General features: G+C 37.3%; 1 protein-coding gene across 5 annotated transcripts in view; it reads left to right on the top strand.

The window, feature by feature from the left end:
* Positions 1-20,203, top strand: part of BLTP3B (bridge-like lipid transfer protein family member 3B) — a 57,972-nt gene extending 37,769 nt beyond the window's left edge. For all 5 annotated transcript variants that reach the window (XM_075749389.1, XM_075749416.1, XM_075749407.1 and 2 more), the window contains 8 exons: positions 1,184-2,682; positions 3,116-3,291; positions 4,707-4,843; positions 6,428-6,578; positions 12,315-12,571; positions 14,682-14,790; positions 17,273-17,442; positions 18,161-20,203. In XM_075749389.1, the coding sequence (XP_075605504.1) occupies positions 1,184-2,682; positions 3,116-3,291; positions 4,707-4,843; positions 6,428-6,578; positions 12,315-12,571; positions 14,682-14,790; positions 17,273-17,442; positions 18,161-18,286 (2,625 nt within the window). In that variant the 3' untranslated portion in view covers positions 18,287-20,203. The remainder of the gene's footprint in view (positions 1-1,183; positions 2,683-3,115; positions 3,292-4,706; positions 4,844-6,427; positions 6,579-12,314; positions 12,572-14,681; positions 14,791-17,272; positions 17,443-18,160) is intronic.
* Positions 20,204-20,467: the final 264 nt, after the last annotated feature.

Below are 20,467 nucleotides of genomic sequence, written 5' to 3'. Positions count from 1 at the left end.
GAACTTTAAAAGGATATGATTTGTAGTGAATGAAAACAATTGTTGAGAGATAGCAACCAGGCAACTACAAATACAGGCTAATCTAATATTGCATTACTATATGTGAATAGCCCACTAAATTAAGAGAAGATAAAAGTAAAAGTACCCATAAGTCCCTCAAACCTGGATTCATATTAATTATTTCATCCCTCAACTGCATTATTTTTATTCTAGCAAATTAAAAATCTTTTATTATCGGTATGCCTGATGTTTATGTATCATATAGTTAATTATTATATAGTTACATATATGGTTATTTTGTTCAGAGTCCTTTTATTTACATGAAGAAGCTTCATCACTCCCATCTATTAAGTGTCTTTAGGATGACTTTTTAATTCTGATCTTTCTAGATTCAGCATGAAGATGTGACAGAAGGCAGTATCACTGATACTGGAAAAACTAGTGTGGCCAAGGTTCATGTTAGCAACATCAGATACAGGATTTGGCATAAAATATGTATTTCCTTTAAACCTTGTACTAAAGATATGCAAGTTAAATTAAATCCACTATACTCAACTATTTTGTTGGGGTTTAGGAGTTTTTATGATTGAAAAAATGTATTATGATTATCAGATAATGGTCAAAAAATACCTATTCTGTATTCTACAATGTTAAGAATGTTAGCTGTGTTAGCACATCTAATTGTTTCCCTGTATCTTGCCATAGAAATAAAATACTGTAGCACTCAGTGTAGTGAAAAACCCTATTTGACAAATCAGATTGAAAAACAGATAATTGTAATTTGGAGTTGAAAGTTGTAAATATTTGGAACACTTGAAGAAACTTTCTGCCAAGCTGTTTATGAGTTGAAGAAATGACACTTCAACCTAATATAGCTGACCTAAATCAAAATCCTTCAGATAAGAAAAGCCTGAGACCCTGTCATTTTTGAGACTCCTTATGTTTTTGTACAAAGACTTTGAGTTTTAGATGCCACAGCATCCTTCTTAAAAACAAGAGGAAACACAAATAATAATCTGTGAGCCTGACTTATCCCTGTTGTGTATTAGTATACTTGAGTTCTCATAAAATTACAGTTATTTTTCTTTATTTTAGGTGTCATGGCTATTATTTTGTTTCTTTAATTGTATACCTTCTTAATTTACATATTTTTAACTAGAAGAAATACATTTCTCTCTTGCAGTTCATTATCCCATCTGAAAACAAATCTGAAGTTCATAAAGATCAACCTCGTGCACTTTCCATTCAAAGTTCAGAGATGATTGCTACAAATACAAGATACTCGCCAAACTGCAGACACTCTGATCTGGAAGCTTTGTTTCAGAACTTCAAAGACTGTGAATTTTTCAGTAGAACTTTCACCACTTTTCCAAAGTCCCGGAAGAATTTTAATCTTTTGCATCCAATCTTCCAGAGACATGCTCATGAACAAGATACTAAAATGCACGATGTTTATAAAGGTTATATCATCCCAAAATTGAATAAATATGCGTTAAAGACGTCTGCAGCTACTGATGTTTGGGCCTTGCATTTTTCCCAGTTTTGGATAGATTATGAAGGAACAAAAAGTGGGAAAGGCCGACCAATAAGCTTTGTGGACTCATTTCCACTTTCACTTTGGATTTGCCAGCCAGTAAGATTTGCAAAGTCACAAAAAGAGCTTTTATCACATAATCAGACAGCTTTGAACATTCCAAAAAGTGAATCTAGTGATCTTGCTAATAGACTGCAACGTAAAAAACTTTTAAAGGAATATTACAGCAGTGAGACGGACCCCTTGACCAATGGCATTCAAATGTCAGACACTTCAGGAGTGCTTTCTGAAAGCTCTTCCTCTGATGCAGATGTACATGTTCTTGTCCATGTTCAAAAACACGTAAGCATGCAGATCAATCATTACCAGTATCTTTTTTTGCTGTTTCTCCATGAATCCCTTGTATTGCTCCTGGAAAACTTAAGGAATGATGTAGAAGCAGTGACAGGAAAACCTGCAAAGCAAACAGATGTCTGCATTGGGATCTTACTGAAAAGTGCTGAACTAGCCTTACTGCTCCATCCAGTGACTCAGGGAAACCCTTGTAAGTCTCCAGTCGTGGAAGAAGAAAGTCCTCTGGCATCAGAGCTCTCCCCTTTGGGAAATGGGGAAGCTCTTACTACAAAGAGTAAATTAGTTGGCAATAAGGTAGTGCAAGCTGGTATTACTAATTTTGATTATGTAAATGACTGCAAGCCTCTGAATGCTGAAGTTAATAAAGGAATTTTAATAGATCCTCTTTTGTTTAAATCGGACAGTAATACGGATTTTCAGAAAGGAACATCATTTTCAGATGATGCATCAGATAAAGGTTTGGGAGATACAAGTGAAGGAGGAAGCAGTGGACTTTTTAGTAGAAGTGATTCAGAGGAGGTCTGTGGACCTCTAAGTGACAAAAGTAGCTTGCATCCTAGAGATTCAGCATCCATTTTAAATAAAAGAGAAGATTCTACTGAATTTTTCATTGATAAAGAGGATGATAAAAACATATTCTCAAATAAGTTAAATGAACAGGAAGGTGCAACTGAAAGCTGTCCTCCCCAAGTCCCTGACTTGGAATCAGAAACTGCCTTAGAATCTGAAGAGCTTGAAATCAACAAAGAGAAAGTTACTTCAGTTAAAATGTTTGCATCCCAGTCATCATCAAGGTACAGAAGATTTAATGCTAAATAAATTTTCCTATTATTTGAAAGTATTTATCAGTGTTGTTGGCCACATACGTTTAGTAAGGGTCAGCAGAAGTGAGCATCTAGTAGATGGAAAATTTTAGAAGTATATAAAGATGTAAGATATGCAGGATCCAGCATTCAATGAAAGCTAAAATGAATTGTTAGTTAATTGATTTAAACTATTTACTTTCAGTTTAAATGCTATGAAATACATATTGAGAAAAATATTGGCACAAATATCTACAGGAATGCATGTTGTTTCTATGCTTATCTCTGTCTTGCCAAAGGATTACTGAATAATTAGATTTTTTTTATTTTACCTTGCCTCATTTAGAGCCATTTTTTAAAGTAACTTCTATGTAATTCCTTTAATTTTAAATAATAATTTCCTAATGTCTTTACATGTAAAAAGTGCAAAGCCTAAGGAACGCTGCCCGTCCAACCTCCCTGCATTCTCTGTTTCTTACAAGAATATGAAGAGAAGTCCATCACAAGTCTCTCTGGATACCATCTCTATTGATAGTATGATGCTAGAGGATCATTTGATAGAGAGTGATGGAAGTGACAGCCAAAGCTTTCTGGAGAAAGGTAAGTAGGTTTAACTAAATATTTTTAAGCCATACAGGAAAATATTGTTTATTACCAAAATAATACTCAAAAGGATTGTAGTGCAGCAAATCCTGGATAATTTCCAGCACTATTTCTGTTAGCTTCTCCAGTCAGTAATACCAAGTATATTCACAGCACATCATTTCAAGGGAAAGCAATAAGGTATGCTACTTAAATAGTGTACTTAATTAAACGCTACTTAATTTTACTCTTGAGGAGAGTAAAAGCATCGCAGTGCTATGTTGTAATGCTGAATTAAGCAGAACTGTGCCCTGCTTAGCTTAAAAGCTGTTGCTTTAGTTGTAAGTATTTACAGGTTTGTACTCTGAATCAGTGTAATGCTTGAAGTGGTAAAGAAGCTTTAATTTTAAAAGTAGGTGAAAAAGAAATGGATTTTCACTAATACTCACCATGCTAATTACCAAGCAGATAGATCTGGTAGTCTCCTTGCAGCTTGTTCCTTACAGAGCAGTTTCTAGCTATTGACTGTCTAACAGCAGGTATTTGTCCAGTTTTTGCTCATCTGTGCGTGAGTGCTCCTGATCTGAGGGAAGAATTCAGGCATATGGTAATTATGTCTATATAGTCTGTAGTTTTGTGGACTTATGGAATTATAATGACCTAGTAGCTTCCTGGCAAAACTGATAAAAGAATTTTCTAATGTCAGGTAACACAATAAGATGACATTATTGGTACTTCTTTTCTGATAAATTCTACTTTGAATAAAGAATGACAGAATTCTGTAGGATTTCTTTTCAGGCTAGAGCAATAATGAGAAGAATGCTTCACTTGTAAACCTGTTCTGTATTTGGATTGTAGGAGTATTCCTGCATGTGCTTATGTGGGAGTATGCCATAAAATACACTTTCCATTTTAAATAAACTTTATATGTCTTTTTAGCTTGTTAAACAATATTTAACTGCAGGTTAAGTCTGCATGCTTTCTAGTCGTCAAGGAAACACTACCATAATCACTCTAACAAATATATATAGAGAGCTTATTTCTCTAAACATAAACCAGCAAATGTTTGCTCTGATGGCACTGTTTTAGATACATGGCATAGATCTTTAACCTTTTTTTCTGCTGGATCAGTTTTATATTGGAAGACTAAAAGACGCCCTTCACAATTTTTGAACAATGCATGTAAGAAAGCCATTTTGGTTTTGTCACTATATCCTGCCTTACCTGCATAGCATCTAGAACTTTGAACTCTCTGTAAGAGGAATGGATTTGGCAGTTTAATCATAAATATTTGTTTAATGAGCCGTTCAACTCATCTTAAAAAATGAGTTAATGTATGCATACAGTAACAGACACTGACTTTATTCTTAGTGCGGGAGTGATTCAGGTTATGCTATGCTAACTTTGCATTTTTTCTGATGTATATACGGAAGGTATTACAGCCACAAACTATCAAAGCCCATCAGAAAATGCCCATGAAGGAGGCACAGTGATTGAAAATTGTGATGGGTCATCTCCAGATGCCATGAGCGCTGCTTCAGAGAATGCACATGAAACTAGTGAAGAAATGGTAATATTATTGAATTCCATTAGAATACATGCTTCGGTAAATTAATCCTTAAAATAGAGCTAAAATGAATGCTTTTAGAGGTGACTTTTCAAGTAGTTTTGGGAGCTTTTGTTAGTGCATTATGGAAGCCTGTGGATCTAGTGCACTTGTATTAAGTACAAATAAAGATGTAATCCAAGTACACTGAGCATTCTCTGTCCTTGTTATCTCCTCTATAGCCACTGTTGATAAATGATAGTAGCCACTTAAAAATGTCAGAAAATATTTCTGCTTTAGTACATAGCAATACTTTGTAATATTATCATGTTCTTTTATACTCTGTTGAATGTGATATTTAAAATGAGCTTTTTAATGTTATTAAGTGTAGATAAAAGAAAGCACTGTAACTCTGACATCTCTTACATGGAGATGTTTCCTTAGCACTGGTAGCATTCTGTTGTATTTGCAAATAGGAGCATGACAACTGCCCTCCTGGGCATGTGCCTCTTGTCCAGGATTATGTCAGAACAATGCCCAGTATTTAAAGAAGATTGTAAGAATAATCCACGTAGAGAGAGATTCACTCCTTGAGATACTGCGCAAGGTCCAACTTTTTCCATCTGCCTACCTACTTATTCCTTGCTGATCTTTGCCCAAATCAATGCTTCTTAAATTACATTCTTGTATCAGTTAAGGTCATGAACTGGAAACCTAAGAGTATATGGGCCCACAGAAAGACAATGAATTTACTGAAATCTGTAGTGTGCTTGCTGGCATATATTCCTTTCTCGTAATGTTAGTCTTGTAAACCTACCTTTGTTTTAAAATATTTGTGGATCACCTTCATTTTATTAAAAAAAAGGAAAAAAAAGCAGCTCACTTAAATGATTGGTTTCTTTTCAATAAATTTTCAATCATCTGTGCATATATGTAATATGGAAAAAACAGAATTCATTCAGATTGTTATGCAAATGCATGTTGGCATTTTTTTTTCCTACTTGTAGAATATAACTAAAAAGTCATTAGAAAAATGAGCCCAAAATAATAGTAACGATGATGGACATATATCTTCTGATACCAAAGCTGACTTTTGAAACTGGCTGCTAATTTTTTTTGAAAGTTAATGCAATCCAATAGATAGAGAAAAACGGCTGACTGTTATGCAGATAGCCAAAGTTTAGTAGTCTATCCTGGTTCTTTAACCTGCTCTGATTCAGCACCACAAATGCTTGGTTGTGCTTTATGATCTGCATGAAGTTGAATGCAGCCTTAGAAAATTTCAGGTGTCACATAGGTCATATGCTGCATTGTCAGAACGGGGAAACTGTCTCACTATCATGACTTTTCTGGTCAATTCTGAATTGGTTTTAGCGGTTATAAATACAAGTGTCTGTCTGTGGACAGACAGTCGAGCAATCCATTGTGAAGCCAATGGGTGCAAAAGGAAAAGAAGAAGAAATGAGAAAACTTTGTGCTTTTCTGTGAGCAAGGGTTATGGATACAAAGATTCTTTTCGTTCTGTGGAGGAAAAGGTATAGACAGAACTTAAATAACAATGACCACAATTGATAATCTCATATTGTTTTATCTTAATTTTGTTGACAGATGTCAGTTGTGGTTTTCCAAATATTTGGTGTTAATGGTGAAATTGACATCAGAGGTGAAGACACGGAAATATGCCTACAGGTCAACCAAGTGATACCAAATCAATTGGGAAATATCAGTGTTCGACACTATCTTTGCAACAGAACTGTTGGTAAGTAAGAACTAACAATGAAATCTCAGTGTTGTGAAATTCGAATTGGAAACATTGTTCTAAGTAAATAAAAACACTGTATTAGCCTTAAAGCACAAAACCAGTTTTATGTTAGTACAATGACATCCTTTTTATGTTGGTTTAGAATATCTACTCATTTCTTTCCCAATTGCCATACATTGAAAGGGAAGGAATTAAAAATGGAACCATTTTTGATAGTGTGGGTAAAAAAAATTGCATTGAATTCTGGTTGTTAGTTTGCTTTTTTAAAATCAAATAAGTTGCATTATGTTATGTAATTACATTATATTTTATGAAGATGGAACTCCCTTACTGCTCTAATGATACTTTGCTTAAATGTACCTTGATTTGAAGGGCTGTTTCTTTTCTTCCAGATCTATTTCTCTAGAGTAAATTAACACCCACAGTTTAAACAGATTTATAATCTGTGGTTTAAGAAAGTTAAAAATTGACTCTGTCAGGAAAGATGGAGCTGCAAGGACAGCCTTTTTTTTTTTAAGCTTGATAGGAACACTGGGTGTAGTTTCATGCCAGATAGTTGCACAACTAGATCAACCAGTGTATTGTCAGAGCTGTTCTTGGGCATGAGACATATATGTTGTCTGCCAGAAAACCTAGTTCACATACTGTGAGGTTTTTTTCTTGGCATGATGTATTGGCGTGCCACTTCACGTCACAGTTTGCTTTGCTCCCCTCTGCCAGCCTTCCACACTGATTGCTGGATGCCAGCTCTGCTGCGCTGTAGGGTTTTTGGGGCAGATTCCTGATGCACCTGCTTCCTGCTTCTGGTTCATCTCCTTTCCCAGGAAACAGCTATAGCAGCTGTTGGCTGCCATTTATTTCCAGCCTTCCAGCAGCATGGATTTTCTTCAGGAAGTTGTGTTTGGTGGTACAGCCTCTGATGCCCTAGATAAAGAACCCATTTACTGGTAAGCTGAGCAGTTGCCAGCAGCTGCTGCCTGAGCAGCTGTTGCACGATGTTGCAGTTGTGTTCAGGCATCTGAAGGCAAGAGGGGAGCCCAGCAGGGAAGACTCGTGGCTGACCCTCAGTTCATACAGCAGGCAAACTGATTTCTGGTTATCTGGCATATCCTCTGTAAAAGCAAGAGGGAGTAAATAGTCAGAACATGCCACCTTCCTGCTCTCATGTGGATCTAAAACTAGAACCTGCTTCCTCTGGTTCAGTTGATTCTGAGAGGCTTATGCACTGGCTGATTATTTATGCACAAAAGGTTATAATGTGATTGGAATCTCCAAATACTTCCACTTCATATCTCTTCCTTTCTGATGGGTATCTGGATGGGTGGGCCAACAATGCTTTTTTGTACATTGCTGGTCACTCCCATTCTGTAATGTACATCTTTTCATCTCTCCACCGATGTTTTCTTCTCTCCACTGTAGGGCTGTGCTTTCTGTACTGAGTCAGGAGTCTTCTGCAGCCACTGTTGCTCCCCATCTCCTACATTTATTCTAAAAGAAGGACTAAGGGACAAAACAGTTTAAAAAAACAAAAAAATAATTCCAGAGGATCAAGGTTGGGAAAAAGCTTGAGAATTGGTTCAAAAGAAACAATTTAAATGAGTTAACAGTAACAAACTGCAACTAAAAGAACCAGTGAGCAAAATCATAAGAAAATATCCCAATAAAAACAACCTCCCCAAGACCTTTATTAAAACTTACTCAAGTGCTGAATTAACAATTGTAGCCAGTAAACTGAGGAACCTTGCAAAGCAATGAATAACCAAGCCATCATTACAGTCTACAAAGGTGTTCTGGGTAAAAATAACCATTTAAAGCCTACTGTACTGGTAATGCAGTAGGTGTAGAAAGGCAACAGTGTGCCTAAAAGCTGGAATAAGTTTGAGGGCAGCTGTGCGCTTCCCTGGTCTAGGACATTGCTACTAGAGAGACCTAAGACTATGTCATGCTTAGAGAAGGGAACAGCAGTTCATAGCAGTTTCTGAATTGTTTAATACAATTTTTCCTCCATCCTCTCTTGACTGTGCCCCTTTCAGATGTCTGCAAGATAACCAAGATTGACTTCATGGCTGAGACTGAATGTGTGGTCTTCTGCTGGTTTTCTACACTTTGGTAGATTCTTCCAGCAATGATGCAGACACTCTTTTCTGGTCTGGAAATACTTAGGGCACATACTGCTTATTTCTTTCTCTGTATTTGTGGGAAGAATATAGATCCTTGAGGGAAACAAAGTTTTACAAACCAATTGCAGAGACTCATTGCGCAGCATGGTCATTGTTCTCCCATCTGGAGAGCTGCCCTTCCTCTTAAGGACTGTCAGTAGCTAATTCTCTTCTGTCTGGATTAGAGCTACAAAAGGTACCTGATACTTGCAGTGTGCTTTTACTTTTTTGGTTTTTTTTTTTTTTTCTTTTGTCTTTTTGTTGTTGTTGAGGGAAATGTGAGATCTAGCACTTCTTAAACATTGGAAGGATCGAAGGATGGAGTCATGGCTGCTAGTGTCGTGGAAACCTTTATTCACAGAGGTGGCAAAGGGAGAGGTTCTGGTTCACAGCAGAGGCTGAAGAGTCTCATGTTCATTTACAATTCTTCCCATTGGTCTTTGTCAACCCAGATTGATGATATGTTCATCTACCATAACTCTAGTGCCAGCGGATATGTGCATATGCCCTGACTCTACTGCTGCGCTAGGTCATCCGTGAGAACTGGACACCATACAGAAAGAGGAACCCAATTAATCTGCAGATAGGAAAGCAAATTAATTACTATGCCAGTCTGCTGTAGCTCCAGGCCATGTCTGTTGCATGCTGTACTGAAACTTGAAGTTACAGTTTTCAGACCTGTACTATGTTCAGGCTGGGGCAGTATTGCTTGAATAAAGTTACTGCCTCTTGCTATACGTCTGTCTGACTGCCCTTGGTCTAGACCAGTTGACTAGTCTGTATTTTCTGGGATGAATATAGAAAGTTCATTATCCTTCTTCTCACCCCTTATCTTACCCTGCTTCTTCAGTTGTTAGGACCTGGGCCAAAGCCAGTTCTGCCCCAATGTCCTTTGTCTTCTCGTAGGTTCTCATTAGGCCCTTTATAAGCAGCTGCTGAAGGTTCCAGAGGCATCTCAGAGCGATCTCATCTGTACTTTCGAAAAATAATACATCACATATTGCTTAAGAGGAACGGAACAGGTAATGTTCCCCTACAACTACTTCCCAAGAGCAAACAGGAATTCCTCTCCAGTGGAGGAGAACTTGCTGTGACTGGTAACCAGCCATGGCCAGGGCTTGACTCCGGGTCTATCTCTGGTCAGTGACAGGGCTAAGTGCATGTGGTACTTCTGCAACTTTGCAACCACAGAAAATCTGTATCAATCTGTAAAGAAAGTTTACACTCTACAATCCTGCCTTGAAAAGGCTTTGAGGATCTAGAGATACTGGTCTTAGGGACAAGAATTGAGGAGAATGCAAAAGGGATTGTTGCAAAGACCTGTGCGATACCAACGGGAGGCTGCTGTAACTTCAGCATGGACATGTTGCCTAATCTGCATAACTTTTATTCACTCAAAGCTAACCTCCCAAGTTTTCGAATGAATCTGGCCCAGCATAGTGTCAGTGTGACTTAGTGAATTGTCGTCTGGTTTCTACAGTTTTGATCTGTGCTTCATCTGGTTTAGCATATCAGGAACCTGAATCCTTAAATACTAATGCTGCGAGCAGTTGTTACAGCATTGCAGTAGCAAAATGATACCTTTTAAAAATCTATTTGCATGCTGCAAATGTCTTTTCTTTAACAGGATACCTGATTACATCTATAGAGACTTGATATATCAAAAAACTTGTGTCTAACAAATGCCATGTGACCAGCAGGGACACCTTGAACTTTTAAGCAAGTGCCTTGTAAACCAGATCTGTAATTTCAGAAGGAACACTAATTCTGTGAAGTATGGTTTTCCTTTATATAAAAGTATCCAGGATAAGTTTTAGTGAAGAGAAGCAATGTAACTTGCAGCCTACCAGCAGACTGTGTTTTTCTTTTGCAGTACATGTCAGATTATTCAGAGTAGGTTATCTCTGAAATGGAAGGTAAAGTATGCTGCATTCATTACAGCATGCATTATTGCTTAACGTTAGATAGTACACAGCAAAGAAGCCAGCACAGAGGAAAACTGCACTTCATAGGATCACCGGGTAATTGAAGGCAGAGGAGTGGAGGTGATGTCAGGACATCTCTAGTCCAATCCTGTTCTCAAACTAGGGTCAGCTCTGAGATCAGGCCAGGTTGCTCAGGGCTTTATCCTGTCGGGTTTTGGGAAGGACCTCCAAGGGCGGGGACTGCACACAACCTCTTTAGGAAGCCTGCACCACTGCTTAATTTTCCTCATTCCTTACATTCAGTTTGGATCTCTCTTGTTGCAATTTGAGCTTTTGTCTCTCAATTTTCTGACAAACACCAGTGTGAAGAGCCTGGCTCTTTCTTTATAACCTCATTGTTGGTATTGGAAAGCTACTTGTAGATTTCCCATATGCCTTCTCTTCAGCTTTCTGGTAATTGCTCATAGATGTACAAGCAGAAATCAAGAAGGGGAGATTACAATAAACTATATCAGTAATATGGAGAGAGGAGAAGGAATAGTATTAAAGAAACAAAATTAGAAGAAGGAAGTCTTACTTCATCTTTAAATTTAACTTTATCTACTTCTTTTTTTCCAATGTGGAAATTGGACTTTCCTGAGGGAACCAAATTTTAAACCAAGAAGCTTTTTTTTTTGTTTAATTCTTTCAAACATGTTGAAGTTAGATGCTCTACCAATGTAAATTGACATAATTCAGCTGATTTTACTTGAGTTACTTTGAGTTCAGCTATCTTTCAAGTTTCAATGTTTGCTTCTTAATATAATTACTGGGAAGTACTCTAAATATGCTTGCTGTCATACAGATAATTTCTGTAGGTCAGCCAGCATGTTGACCAAATGATTTTAGAATCCCATGGGGCAATTTCTGTACAACAAATGGATACCGTCTAATTCCTCCTTCTCCCCCTGATATCTAGTTACCTGAAATATTTTTATTTTATTTCATTTTCTAAATTTTATTTTAATTTTTATTTATTATTATTATTATTTTTAGAACTGTTTAGTTGAATGTTGCTGTTGTCCTTGCTGGTTAAACATACTGAAAGTAACAAGAAACTGCTAGGGGTTTTTTAAGGTTCAAATCTACTGCCACCCAAATAACAGAAGCACCATGTGGTCATGTTCTCCATCTTACTGCATTGCTGTTTATGTTCCTGTGTGTTTGCAAGTAAGTTCCCGAATCAAGAAATTCTGCCTTTCCAAGAGAAAACCTGCTCTCCTGAGAGAGTGAACCAACTTAAATGTTTCTCTGAATTAAAATCGAAGGATTTAGTGGCAAAGTATGCAAAATAATTGTTTTTCCATCATGAAGACATTGAGGAAACATATTTTTTTGTGCATGGTGATACTTCTGTATTGTCCTTTTCTGTTGTCACAGTGAGGTACTAGTCCTTGTATGTACTGTTTATTTCTCCGTAGTACTTTGCAGTGATGTACTTAGAAATTTGCTCCGGAGTTCTGTATTTGCAACGCTGAGATTTGTGGATAATACTTCTAAAGTACTTTTGGAAAATCAGTTGGACAATAGAGCTAGAAATAATTGCATCATAATTGCTTTTTTTGTATATTGCAAAATTTTAATGCAAATTTGTTTTCCTTTTGCAACAGGTTCTGACTGTAAATCTGTGGCTGGACCAGTTAATTCACCACCTGAGATTAGTTTGAGATGGGAAAGTGGGCCGAGTGCTGTCATACATTCTCTGCTGGCTGTAAAAAATGGTTTTCTTCAGTGTCATGTAGAGAACTTCAGCGCTGAATTTCTAACGTCTTCCCTCACAAACATTCAACATTTTCTAGAAGATGAAACTGTCGCAGAAGTGATGCCTATGAAGATAAAAGTTTCCAATGCAAGAATTAATTTAAAAGTATGTTAACAATGAGCTATTTGGCTGCTCTAAAGAAATTGTATTCTTGTTTCTTTGATGATAAACTACTAATCTGGATACAGTTCACTTCAAAGAAACTGCTATCATACTCTGGAAGGTCTTTAGATAACACTAAAAACAATTTAAAGATTTGGTTAGCTCTGTGGTATGCCTAGAGGGGAATTCTCTACATGACCAAGCTATTTACATGGGTTAATATTTTATGCTTTTTTCCTCCTCTCCCAGTCTCTTTTGTAGAGTAACGGTATCTGGGAGTTTATAGGTAACATATACCAAGATCCTAGAGGCATGATGTAGGTTTTTCTGGTTGAGCTTTTTTGCTTAGCGTAGTAATGGTTTTCTAATTACAAAACACAGGGTTTAGAGGTTAATTCTCTCTCCTATTTAGAGGATGGTTCTTGCAATGAAAGTTCAATAAAAAGAAGGAAAAAAGGTTATGGGAATCCCAGTTCAAGTCACTTGAATACTGTTTCTTAGAACTCAGATTTCATGTTCTACAAACACAATAAATAATGCAAGCTTTTCTCAACACTGAAGCTTAAAATAACAACATTAAGAGGACACTCCTGCTCAAGTCTCCTAGGGGATTTTCTTTCAGACATTTAAATGAGATGGTGAGTTCTGTGCTGCACAACCCTTGAATATAAAGATAAGGACACTTTTTTTTAGGGAGGGGACAGCAACAAAAAAAAAGATAATTGTAACATTGCTTTGGAAATTAGTAGTCACCCATATAAACTTTGAGGACTGGAATAGCAGCTCCAGTTTTGCATCTGGAGCTAAGGCCTTGATTCTGCTAAGATCATCCTTGTCTGGAAGGGCAATTTTTATCGCTGTGGTGTTCTACTCAAAGTGCATCAGTATTCCCTCCCTCCATGATGTAGCTTTTCCGTCCCCTGAGGATCCTTAGACAGTCCTTTAGGGCTGTTTCTACTACAGGAGTAGCACAAGCACAAGCTCTGTAAGAGCTGTGGTTCTGTTCCTCAGACTTCAATGTATCACAGACATGAATGCCCAAATGCAAAAAGGAAAGCCTTAACATATAGTCATTTAATTTTGAAACCAGGATTGAGCTGGATTATTGGCAAGAAGGCAGACTTAAGCAAAATGTTACTGAGGAAGCAGCTGTTTAAGGTGGGGAATATACATTAATAAACTGGCAATAAGAGTCTGCTTGGTAGCAAAAGTGCTGAAGTGCTCACTCAGCAGTGCGCACGAGTCACAGTGAAGTTACTCATGATGGTCGACAAACTGCAAATTTGACATGCAGATGACTCATACAGAGCGGAGGATATGGTTCAAATTTATGCTGCGTTGCCTATTCAATGCATTATATTCTTCTGTTTCTTCTGCAAGAGACTTGGTGCAGTGTGTTTCATGGGGGGAAGAATTTAAGAAAGGTTATTTTATTTTTTGCATTTTCTACTGCAATCTCAGTGCTGTATCAAGAAACTTTGGCAGTTATATCTCAACAGGTTTCTTGCTACGTGCTTAATGCTGATATGTATAGTTTCTGATTATACTGGCTGCGTTATTATGCTTGACAATGATAATGAACTATAAAGACTTCCTGGGGAGACCCCAAAAGAAGTAATTTGTGAAGTTTCTCTTCTGTTGAGTACAGTAATATAACTGAACTGCAGCTGGTGTCATCCCAAACTAAATTCTAAAAAGACAAAATCCGCTCAAGAATGATAGCTGTACCCATTCGATCCTTAAATAGTTCAAGGGAAAATCAGATACTATATAGTGCAGGCTTCTTATCTCTGACTCTTGAGAGCTCCTGAGCTAAAGAATGTCTTGAGCTGGGATATAATCTTATTGACATGTCTGTAAAAATTCTTTGAAGTGTTTTAGTCAGACTGTATATATTGAGTTCAGTAGACTTATGCCAGAAATAAATTTGGGCCTTTAATATGATCCCTCAGAAAAAAAACAGAGCAAAAGTTTAACGGAGATCCCATTAGAAAATTCTACTCTGAAGTGGTTCCTTTTAAGTTTCATTAAATCCACTTATGTTTAATTGAACATCTTAATTAGCTATTTTGATTTCCTGGTAAACTCATTTTTGAATAATTGTATTTTTTAGGATGACAGTCCACGTGAAAATCTTAAGGCATCTGAGCTGGTACCCATAAAACTACATATTGACATACTCTGGATAGAAAGAAATGATGATGGCTCATTTCTCATTAGAGGTTTGTATGTTCCTGCACCTTGATATCTCAATATTATTAGCTAATTATTATTAATACTGTTTTATTCCTTTAGGCAGACATGTGGCCAATAATGAAAAGATAACCGATGATAATTTGTGTAAGTTGTGTTGCCATATACCTTAATTCTAAGTGTAGTCACATAGAGGAAAACTACCTTTTCAAATAGTGTATTGGCTGTGATGATAACCCACAGCTGAATCAATCTGAGAGGAAAAAAAAAAATCCATATAACTTCATCAGGATATGCTTCATCAGTGCATATCACTTCGTTGTGATAAGTCTAAGGTTCCTTTGATTGACTACAAACCAAACAAAAAAAATTGCCTTTCTTTACTGATTACCAAGGTGGTTACCTGTTGTCTTTTAGGTTTTGTGTTACAGGTAGTAATAGAGAGTATTGTAAAACAAGAGACATTTTGAGAAGTGCAAGTAACAGTTTTGAATTCTTGTATTGCGAACAGCAATTATAACTTTGTACTTCTTCACTTAAAATTTTTTTTTTCTACATGTGTGGGCAAATGCTAAATACTTGTAACAAGGCAATACATCTAGAGCTGGAACTTTACTGTTGTCTTTCACGGATATGTCAAAGAATCATGATCTAGATTGGAAGAAGCCTGTAGAAGTCATCTGGTCCTACTCCTTGCTCAAAGCAGGGACAGATTAGATGAAGTTGCTCAATGTCCTGTCCAGTCAAGTTTTGAGCATCAAAAAGGCGATACCACAATCTGCCCTAAATAATCTGTCCCAGTGTTTGACCACCTTTATGGTTAATTTTTTTGGTAGTGTCTAATTGGAATTTCCTTTGTTGCAGCTTGTGTCTATTGCCTCCTGTCCTGCAACCTTGAGACAAAGGCGCTTGAGCACTTTCCAAGCACCTCAGGGAAGTCTGGTCCATCTTCTCTATGCCCTTCCACTAGGCTGGCAAAGGCGCCATTAAGATCACCCCACAGCCTTCTCATCTTCAGATTAGACAAGTGCATCTCTTTGAGCCCTTCACTTGTACATCAGGTGCTCCTTGCTGCGATTATCTTGGTGGTCCTCTACTACCGGTATCTTTCTCACACTAGGGAATCCAAAATTGGATTCAGTATTCCTGATATGGTCTCACTGGTATAGAGGAATAATAACTTCCCTTCACCTTGCTAGCTATACCCTTGCTAGTACAGCCTGTATGTGCCTGGTCTTTGCTGTCAGAGCTCACTGCTGACTCGTGATAGATCTTCTTGCTGACCAAGGCCTACAGGTCATTTCCTGCAATGTTGCCCCTCAGTGTGTCAGTCACTCACCCTTCAACTTGGTAGTCACAAAACTGCAGAGGGTGACCCACCCTTTCGCCCAGGTCCTGAACGTATTATTCCAGCAATGTGCAGTGCATTGTATGACTTGAGGAAGAGGAGGCTGCAGGGTGATCTTGGTGCCCCCATCACCTACCCAATGGGAAGGTAGAGCAGAGATGGCCCAGACTTCTCACAGGTATGCTGTGGCATGATTTGATGTATTTTAATTTCTCGACATTTTTTAATACATTGTTCAAGTGTTTAAAGATGTTCAGTGTATTTTGGTCATCTTTTTATACTAAACTTTGGAAGAAATAGTAATTTAGTGAGCAAATACACAGTTTTAAGGTTGCTTTCAGCTCCTATTTTTTTGCCTTTTTGCTGAAGTGCTTTGATCCCTATTTTTGCCATGGACTGCTCAGGTGCAGTGACTTCAAAGGCATAGGTCAAATGCTATCTGCACGGCAGTGGTTTATGTATCTGCAGTGCTGCATTTGTGAGTCCTCACGTGTCTGTGTGTGTGGTAGGAGGACGAGGGGTAATGAACAGAAAACTCTGGGTTAAAAGGAAATGTTTTAAAAAAAGGGAAAAAAAAATAATATTTTAGACTATATTTTTAAGAACCATGGCCCTCATTTCTTTCTTTGCTGTACAGCAGTATATTTTACTGGGTGTTACAGTGCACTTCAGTTATATGTATTATACTTTATGTATTTATAGTTTATGTATCATACTTTAATGCCAAGTCATTTAAGTTATTTTCTAATTTAAAAACTTGATCCTGCAGGTTTATCTCACTGTGTCTTCAAATGTAAATGCAGTTTTCAGGGATGATTTGGATCTGGAGACAGTATATTGCTAGCAATATTAATAGCTGTCAAACTTCTAATTATTCAGAATGCATGTTCTGTGGTGATGATACTGGTCAGTATAAAACTGTGATTATTGTCTTCAAGCTGGAAGCTACATATTTCTCCTCTCATGCCTCCTTTCCTTTCTGTCTTTTGCCAAAGGGGCATATGACTTCTAATTATTTTTTTATTCTTAAATTTGATTTTGGGAGGTACTTAATATTACAAGTGTATTTGTTTAGGTGGCTTTAATTTTGAGCTCATGAGAATCAAACTTAAAGGCAACAAAAAACCCCAAGCACTGCTCATGAGTATCTTTCTGTGATACAGACAATCAAAGAGTAAATGATATGTCAAAGAGGAAGAATTCAAGCAGTGCATTGCAGCAAGCAGCTGGACCTGTTGGACATAAAACGCGGGACCAAGCCACGCAGACAACTTGTGAAATTCCCAGACCTCTTAAATCAAGCAAGGATTCAGCTGACTTCCTTAAAAATGAGGTATTAGGAATCCCTTTTTATTCCCTCCCCTCCATTATGTTACAATCATTAATCATCATAATTGTTACATTATCTGGGGGTGGGCTTGGGGTTTACTTCTGTTTAGAAATCTGTTTGAGATGGGAAATGTGAATCATGGGTATTATACTATGGTTCAGTACTATGGCATGCAAAATAAATTTAATGCTACTTTCTAAATAGGGTAATAATACACTGCAGACTGATTCCTCTCCTTTTAATCAGGGGGAGCTTTATGAAGGAGCAAGTCCCTTCTCCCCATCTCCCTCATCCTTGTGCAACACAACTCCCAAAGACAAAGGCCTAGACTGTTAATTCAGACCCTTACTGATCTATCAATCATACCTGGATTTCTAATTGATGATGACAGAACCTGTGTGTCAATTTGGCTGGGGTGGTTTCCCCCCCACACACTGGGTAAGAATCCATTCCTAGAGCTCAGAACCTGGTGTCATTTCCACTCCAGAATGGAAATGTCATTGCTAAAGCCTTGAGTATCTTGCCTTTGAGCTAACTGCATCAGTTCTCTCCCTGTTCTACATCATTGACTGGGAATCAGTCGCAATTGACCTGGCCCCGACAAATCTGCACTCAGCAGTGAATGTGAGCATCTGGTATTGTACAAGTTACTGCAATAGAAAAAAGGTGTCAGTATGCAGGAATACTAAAACGATGCTGTCTTCTAACCCAATCGTTTCAGCTTATTGAAGAAAATGAATGTCTCAAACAGGAACTAGCCAAAGCCAAAATGGCTCTTGCTGAGGTCCAAATGGAAAAAGATGCCCTGCTTCATCGTATAAAGAAGATGAATGTTGATCATCAGTAGGACAGTGTTCTTTCTGTTGGTGCAAGGCATCATCAACAGAACTTCAGGTGATGATGGCATCTAAAATACTGTTTGTAAATCGCTGGAAGACATGGTTATTTTTTTTTGTCACAGACAAAGTTTTCTCATTACGAACAAAATGTTTGTGAACTAGTTACTATTCTGAAATTATCATTAAACATTGTAACTTTTTTCAGCCCATTTTAAACTGAAATGACTTTGGAAAAATCAGTTTTTACTGTATTAATTTACTGAAGAAAAAAATCATATCATCTACTTTTAATATTATCTAAGGAGATGTTATTTTTAAAATGTTTTCTGAAAAGTGGATGGTTCAGCAATGAAAGAAGGTACCTAGGTGTGTAACAGAGTAAAATGTACCACGCCTCATTAACAAACTGTACCTCTCTTTAAGATTATGTTGTTTTGTTATTACCAGAAGGAGGTTACATTTGCACTATGATGATATGGGCTAGATCCTCTAGAATAGTATAGCTACTGAAAATTAAAATACCAGCCCTAAACTGGCCCTAAATTCAGTGTAATTTGCCCAGAGAGGATTTTAAGAATAATCCTCTGGTGCTATAGAGTTCCATATACCCTTTCCCTATGCACTCCTAAAATACCACAGTAAATGCTGGAGAATTTAGGTAAGAGGGCATACTACTGGGCTTTCCTTCTGTGTGAAGGTCAGCTGTATCTGTACAGCTGATGTAATTTAGACATTCACCCTTTTCCCCCCCCTCTCTCTGTGATGAGGATGTAGCCCTGCGACAGGATGCAGCCCTTTGCAAAAGGTGAGCTTTGAGCCATTTTGCATGCGTGTCTGATTGCTGCAGAACTCGGCAGACATGCCCAAGGATTTGGTCCAGTGTATTTAAATACGTCATGTCAATGCTTGTGAGGAGGGGGAGGAAGTCCTACAGGGATTCATTAATTGTATATTGCTTTTTTTTGATAAAAAAGCTGTAGAGAATAATTTAATTACCCAGTGAAATTGTGAGATTACATGAAATGTAATTATACAGTTTAAATCATGGGTGATTTGTACAAATTGAAGAATAATTTTCAGCTAAAACCTGGTACAGATGAATAAATAAAAAAGCACAACACTGTAAAATAGAGAATATAAGAGTGTGCTTCTAAACAATTTAGGAAACAACATATAAAACCATACATGCCTGTAAGAGATTTGTTTTTGCTAGAACTAAAAATGATGGAATAATTTAACTAGTGACCTTGAATCTGACAACTGAAAAATCTTTTAATTGCTACCACAATTGTTTCTGCTCCATGGGATGTTTGAGGGAAGTTTTGTTTGTAGAGGCACAGACACATCTCAAAGTATTTAGTATCCTGTGGTTTGACTTTCCATATTCAGGCTGTCAAACTTGTTTTAATTAAAACGGTTTTCATTAAAACTTTTTGGAGGACACAGAATTTACACTGCTGAAAATAGTTCTTGAAAGTACGTAGTTTTTAATCAAGAACTCTGGAAGAACTGGTTCAGGCACTATTTTAAAGCCTGCCTTATGAAACCCTAGTTGAAACTCCCTTTAATGCCCATGGAAATTTTTATCTTATTATTCTGAATAAGATGAAAAAATACACACACAGCTGTTTCTAATAAAGAAACTAAATATTTGTATTTCAAAAGGTATTTTAGACAACACAGTATTAAATATGAGTAGTCCAGTTTCATAACAATGTCATGTCAGATTCAGGGGAGGAGTTCTCAGATGGTTTAATTCTGATTGGTACTATTAAAGTCAGTAATTCTTACTCGTTTTGTCCCTGTCAAGATCTAGTTAGAATTATTCTAAAGAAAGGAATGTATAGAGTGCTTAGTAGCATGTTGCTGGAATAATACATTGAGAATTGTCTAATTTTTAAAAAGAAATAAACAGCAATATCAAATGCCTGTCCTTGTTACTGCACAAGCTAGTACCTGCTGCTTTTGGCAAAAATACCCAAACACCAACCAAACCCAAAACAATAACCCAAACCAGCTCTTCTCAGTACAGATGTTGAAATTCAGGGTATCACTTGCACTTCATTGTAACTGAATACATTTCTACTCCATGGCAGTTTTGCAGTAAATGAGCATCATCTGTGGGCAGTTCAGAAGAGGTGGGTGTGCTTGGTTGGGGCTGTGACATTACAGAGTGTGATGGTACTGTG

Source organism: Balearica regulorum, chromosome 1 (genome assembly GCF_011004875.1).
Source record: "Balearica regulorum gibbericeps isolate bBalReg1 chromosome 1, bBalReg1.pri, whole genome shotgun sequence".
In the NCBI taxonomy this organism is placed as follows: Eukaryota; Metazoa; Chordata; class Aves; order Gruiformes; family Gruidae; genus Balearica; species Balearica regulorum.
The sequence above is the reverse complement of the archived record's forward strand: the minus strand, read 5'-3'. Positions and strand labels throughout refer to the sequence as shown.